General features: G+C 41.3%; 2 protein-coding genes across 12 annotated transcripts in view; one reads left to right on the top strand and one right to left on the bottom strand.

The window, feature by feature from the left end:
• Window positions 1-4,477, bottom strand: part of ASB2 (ankyrin repeat and SOCS box containing 2) — a 56,136-nt gene extending 51,659 nt beyond the window's left edge. The window contains exons 1-2 of one of the 3 annotated variants that reach the window (XM_025206290.1): window positions 4,144-4,477; window positions 950-1,084 (exon numbers count right to left, since the gene is read on the bottom strand). In XM_025206290.1, coding sequence (XP_025062075.1) covers window positions 950-1,049 — 100 coding nt within the window. In that variant the 5' untranslated portion in view covers window positions 1,050-1,084; window positions 4,144-4,477. The remainder of the gene's footprint in view (window positions 1-949; window positions 1,085-4,143) is intronic. The other 2 variants (XM_025206288.1, XM_006025502.2) reach the window with 2 other exon arrangements.
• CCDC197 (coiled-coil domain containing 197) overlaps window positions 1,092-6,000 on the top strand; it is a 48,009-nt gene continuing 43,100 nt past the window's right edge. For 8 of the 9 annotated variants that reach the window (XM_025206299.1, XM_025206294.1, XM_025206297.1 and 5 more), the window contains exon 1: window positions 1,092-2,016. The gene's annotated coding sequence lies outside the window, so the exon portion shown is untranslated. The remainder of the gene's footprint in view (window positions 2,017-6,000) is intronic. The other variant, XM_025206295.1, reaches the window with a different exon arrangement.

The following is a 6,000-nucleotide window of genomic DNA, read 5'->3' as shown; positions in this document are numbered from 1 at the left end:
AAAGAGGTGAAGATGAATCTTTGGACAGTTCCTATTTTAGCTCTTGCTTCTTTTATATGGGTTAAGCAATCCGCCCACTTGCAAAGGGAAAAAAAATAATGTTGGTGCTCTCTGCTTATCTAAATATTATGACAAGAGTCCCATGGTGTGCAAAAACAACAGTGTTAGCAGCTCCAACCACTGACTCATCTTTCAGAAAGAAGCACTATGGGGCCCAACACAAAGAACTGTCATCAGCTTAAAAGACCCAAGGCTGTCAAAAGGGTGTCACAGCCAAACTTCTGACTTTTAGGAATTTGCAAAACATGCTGGAAGCAGCTGAGAGAGGCAGAAATTCCAATTCTTTATCAAACCAAACCCAGGTTTGGCCTTCACTTTTTCTCTGATTACATGTCTCTATTTTCACGCACATCAAGACAGGGACGGTCCCTGAGAATGAGTTTGCTTTTTGTAAAATATTGTTGTACTCTAAGCAGAAGTGTCATCTTAACCAAACAATTAGGTGCTTTCTTCCTGTTCTACTACATACAAGTTAAATAATTTCTTCAACAAATAATTGATAATGAATAATCCCCAAAACCAAAACCCAGATATAAGTAACCTGATGAGAGATGGGGCACGTCAGAAGTGGAAGCTGCAACACTGAATCTTCCAATCTGGTCCTACACAACAGAAGACTGTATTTTGGACTGAGTACAGCATATACAGGGGCATAACATCTTTTGCACAGGCATCCTGGTCTTCAGAAGTTAAGCCATTCTATTTTAGCAGTGTCAGGGACCCTCTGCATCTACAGAGGGTGGGACAGGGTTTGGGCCCAAAAGCAAGATCCACTTTGTTTACATGATTTTGCTTGCCTTATTTCTATTTTCTCTGCTTTCTCTCTGGAATGCCCTAGTAAACTTTGGGGAGCAAGTGTTTAGGGGAACAACCAAGGAGTGAACCTCACCTGCACTGCTTTGCATCATTCTGATCCTCTTCCCTTTTGGTCTCTTTTCTTCCTCTTCCCCATCAGGACCCCCTTGCTCAGACCAGCCTGCCCATTCCATCTGGTCCCCCTCTTATATCCTTGTTCAGCTCTTGTCTGTGGCCAGGACATTCAAAAAGTTAGGTAAGTGTACTATCCCAGGTTCCACCTAATTTCAGGCACTCCCATTTTGAAAATGTTGACCTATGTGCCTTTCACTATGCTGTACCTCAGGCTTATAACAATCTCTCCATGTTGTATAGCAACTAGGTGTTTTATTCAGATTTTGGTTGAAAATATACTTCTCTTGTGAGATAGTTCAGCAAGACTCCACCAGAGGAAAAAAAACCCTGTTTCATGTTGAGACTATGCCTTCACATGGTTGAGGAGTACTATGCCTGACCTAAGCCTATGGGAATAAAAAGTATTTCTTCCTTTCTTTTGTACAGCCCTGAGCGCCAGGGGCAGATGCACAGAAAGGTCAGGGAGTCAGTCAGCTTTCCCAGATGTTCCCACCAATTAGTTAATGTATAGGCTCCTCCAATCCATGACTTCTTCCCCTGCATGACTGTTTCCTTCTCTCTTGCTTCAGGGACCTCCATAAACAACATTTCTGGATCTGAGCCTGCTGGAAACACAGCCAACTTGCTGACTGTTGCCACAGAACAAGAGCTGGTAAGTCACTGTTCCAGCTAAAATAATTTTTCTGGTATGTTGTTGAGATGCCTTAAATTAAATGACCTTGTAACAGCCCATGGGACTAATTTGCTTTAAGCTGAATATTCCCCACCCTCGGCAAGGGGAATTTTGTTTGAATGTCCTTGAATTCCCTGGAAGTATAGGAACCTACTCTGGCATGCAGCTAGACTAAACTTCTGGGTGTCTTCCAAGAACAGAACCTGACCTCTGATGTATAGGACTGCTGTCCTGCATTGCAAAACCCTTTGCCTTCAGTCGTGAACTGATCACTCCTTAACAGAACTACAAGGCAGGCTCAGATCAAACCTGTGTGATGTGAAAACAGCAGGATTATGGAACAAGCTGCACAGGTGAGTTGTGCGATCTCCTTCACTGGAAGTTTTCAAGGCAATTGTCTAGGATGAATTAGGAATGGCATATTCTGCATCCATACAGGGAGCTGGGCCAGAGGATTCTGAAGGTCCCTTTCAACCTAGTGATTCTATTTTATAATTTTGTCAGTGATGGCCTTATGTAACAACTTGATCTAACAGGTTTTCTTGGGTTTCAATTCGCAGCCATCTCCACTTAGAGCTTGAGCCTGTACACTTCACACAAGCAAAGTTCCTTCTTGCTATGTATTCATATTTTTCTTGCATTGACTTCAATGAAAATTTGCCTAAGAAAGATATAGATTGTCAATGTAAATGGCAATGATTGGCATAAACAATGACAAAAACATAATGTAATTTCATAGGCCAAGTTGTGGCCTGTGCCTGTGCTGTTCTGTGCATTGGTGAACCAGTATACACATAAGATATCTCAGTGAAATCAATGATACTTCTCATGTGACTTATCACTTGCTGATTTAAGTAAAGGTGTTGCTGTCTGTAAAAACCACAGACACATAAAATTAGCTTATTATTGTACTTAAACTGCCTGGAACCAAAACTACCTTTTGACTGTGTATAGTACACCCCTGATCGTTGATATAATGCAGGTAAAAATAATAGTAGAGGGAGTAAACTTAAAGTTGGTGCTAAACTTCTAGAACCACAGCAAATGCCACTAATTACTAGAAACAGCAATTATTAGAAGTCAATAGCACTTGCTAGTACCTCCATAAACAACATTTAATAAAACTGCCAAACCCTGGTTAATAGACCCATGCAGCAGAATTACTTCCTGATGCTAGAGAAGGTGGCAGTAAGTCAAAGTTAGTGAAGATGTTATTGAAAGAGCCTTGCGGGGTACCTTGCTTGCCTCTGCACTGATTACATTCTACCTCATGCCACCTAGATACCCATACATATTCAGTATCTACTGTTTACACTCCTCCATTAGGGTGCATTATCATGCAGTACAAACCCAAGGTGATTCAGAATTAAGAAACCCCAAATGAAGGAGTTAGGGAATGATTTGCTGTGTTTACCTTTTTTAAAAAAAATCATTATTTGGGCCCTAATGCCATGAATACTTGTAAACTTTAGAAGCAGGTCAAGGGAACTGCTTGCTTAGGCAAAACTACATGTGTCCCTCACAGGTCTCCGGCCTTAGCTTTTGCTTTTAGTTTTGCATGTTATGGTCCTCCTATGGTGAAATCGATGGAACTATGCCAATTTATACCATCTGAGGACCTAACAATATTTTTTGTAGGTTGCTAGTCAAATCTTTGTAGTTTTCCAAGTATATTATGACAGTCAAGTACTGCTAGCAAGAATATCATGAATATTTTAAACAGAAAACTGGTGTTCAAAAACCTTTGGAACTAACATTTGTAGAGAAACAGAGAAGACTGCAGATTAGCAGCAGCAACAGTCAGATATATTTTTGCCATAACAGTTGATGCAATCTCATCAAGTTATAGTATGATGCTGAAAAAAGCAACTATAGGCTTCCAGAGAGAACTTTCCAAGTAAACAAATCCATCCTAGCCCCAGCTGTCAGTTCATGTCCAAATGCTTATGAAGTAAGTTTGGCAAGGTTTATCCACCATCAAATCATGATTGTGCACAAAATCTTTGGTGCAAGGGACTACATATATCTGCACACTTTTATTTCTTAACAAATTGTATTTAGCAGCACAGAGTAAAATTTAAAGTTGCCTGTTTGCAGCAACCATTTCAATTGTATAAATAAAGAAACCACTGATATCCTTTTTCTCTTTTACTCTACACCTTATACACTACATGCACTATCCAGTGCCCTACCTATGTCATAACAATTCCAGCAGCTATTTTTGCATGTGTTTTTTCAGAATCAAAGACACAGCATAGTCCCTACATAAAAGAAAAGTAAATAAATGCCATAATGGCAGTTCTTTCCAACCACTCCAAAATTAAATTTAAGTGCTGAGTGTTTCACTATTTATCTTTTTAAAAAACTAAATCAACTGTATTAAGTTAAAAATATTATCTGTGTAAGCATGTGCAGAGTCATAGCAAGTTAACAGATCTGAAGTATGGCAAAGAAGTTTAAAGCATGCACATTTGAATTACCTTATTGTTTCTGAAACAAGAAAATTAATGTTGAAAAAGAGTCATGTCCTTGACTAAGCCTTAATTCAGAAAACCCCCAGCAGCATTCATCTCCCTCCTCTCCCTGGATGGCTCGATCTACTGCAGGGCAGCTTTGAAACACTCTCTCTTTGAAGCCTGGAGTTTATTTCTGGATCACCCCATGATCAACGAATACAAGCCAAAATATAAGTTGTTCTCAATCTCAGATTTCCTGTTTGAAGATACAGTGGAAAAACGTTTGCCCATCCTTAAATCCCGCTTTGTTGCATTAATCTGTAAAACTTCACTTCATCAAGCATCCTGTAGCTAAATGACACAAAGTTGACCTTTCTATTACATCATTATTTATTGTCTCTGGCAAGCAGACCATATATAGGCATGTTTCTGGAACTTAAAGAAGAAAAAAGAAATTGCAATGTAATTTTGAAATAAAGTATGTTGTCCTGGAGGGTTTCAGTATTTTGGAGGAAAGCCAAAGGTAGATTTTCTATGCACCTATTTTTCCTGTAGCTGCTGCCAATTAAATGGAGCAGGGCAAAAATAAGAGTGGAAGTTTGTTGATGTTTTATAGTGCTTTGTGATGCTATGAACTCTAAGACTTTAGAACTTCCAAAATACAACAAAATACTTGTGAGATAATGCCATGCAGTGTTTCATAAAGACTTACTGCTCTTACATCATGTAATCAGGAAAGAAAAGCCCTTTCTGTGGTATATGTGACATAGTGGCCATCTTCCTTGTATCTAGGCTGCACAGTGAGTTCAAAGAGGGATAACACTGATTCAGGAGTCATCTGAATACAGAGCAGATGGACACAGAATAACTAGGAATGTATACATTAATTAGCAGGGGGATTTAGAATAACTAGGGATGTATACATAAATCCACAGAGCTAGGCTGGCTGGAAGAAGAAAAACAGCACTTACCTTAGGCCAAGAAGGACCAATAATTATTTGTCCAGAGGATGCCAAGTTGCAGTGCATGGTGGGAAAAGGCATGCTTCAGACTCTTTCAAGATCAACACTCCTTCTCCCAGCACTTACTAGGTTAATTCCATTTGCAAACCAGAGATAGGTGGGCATTAGAGGTGTGCGAAGTGGGCCATATTTGATTCGGATTCAGATTTGGCCCAAATCGGGGACAGTGATTCGATTCATTGATTCGGTTCACTGTCCTCAGTTCGATTTGGCCAAATACAAAGCTGAAGATTTGATGCTGATTCAGAGAATCAGTGATTTGGCCATAGACGCTACTTTAAATGTTTTTTCTACATACCTCAAGGTACCAGGTGCAGCTTGTGAATGCTGTGATGCTGGGGCGGATGGAGTATCCCACAGCAGTGCAGGGGGGGCCCCCACATGCTCGGCAGTGAACCCAGCAGTACTTCCAGGTCCACCGGGGAGCACGCGGGGGGGGCCCAACGCATCCCTCCAGCTCAGTGATCAGCCAAGGGGGGACCTTGGATGCTCCCCCAGACCCAGGAGGCACTGGTCATCAAACCAGGAGGGTACGGGGGCCTCCCCAGTGGGTTCCCCAGTGGACCCAGAAGTGGACCAGAAGTGCTTCTGGTCCACTTCCGGGTCTGCTGCTGAGCGCGCTGGGGAGCCCTTCGTGTTCCTGTGAGACACTCCATGCGCCCCAGCATTGCAGCATTCATGAGCCGCCTGGTACCTTGAGGTATGTAGAAAAAACGTTTAAAGCTGCGTCAATGTCCGAATCGTCAAATCTCTCCGAATCTCTCCAAATCACTTCAGAGGCTCCCGATTCGATTCAGAGAGATTAAAGGGTTTCCTGATTTGATTTGTATTCAGAGATTCGGCCACTGAATTGGGCCAA

Source organism: Alligator sinensis, unplaced genomic scaffold (genome assembly GCF_000455745.1).
Source record: "Alligator sinensis unplaced genomic scaffold, ASM45574v1 scaffold47_2, whole genome shotgun sequence".
In the NCBI taxonomy this organism is placed as follows: domain Eukaryota; kingdom Metazoa; phylum Chordata; order Crocodylia; family Alligatoridae; genus Alligator; species Alligator sinensis.
This window is presented reverse-complemented; position numbering and strand designations above follow the sequence as displayed.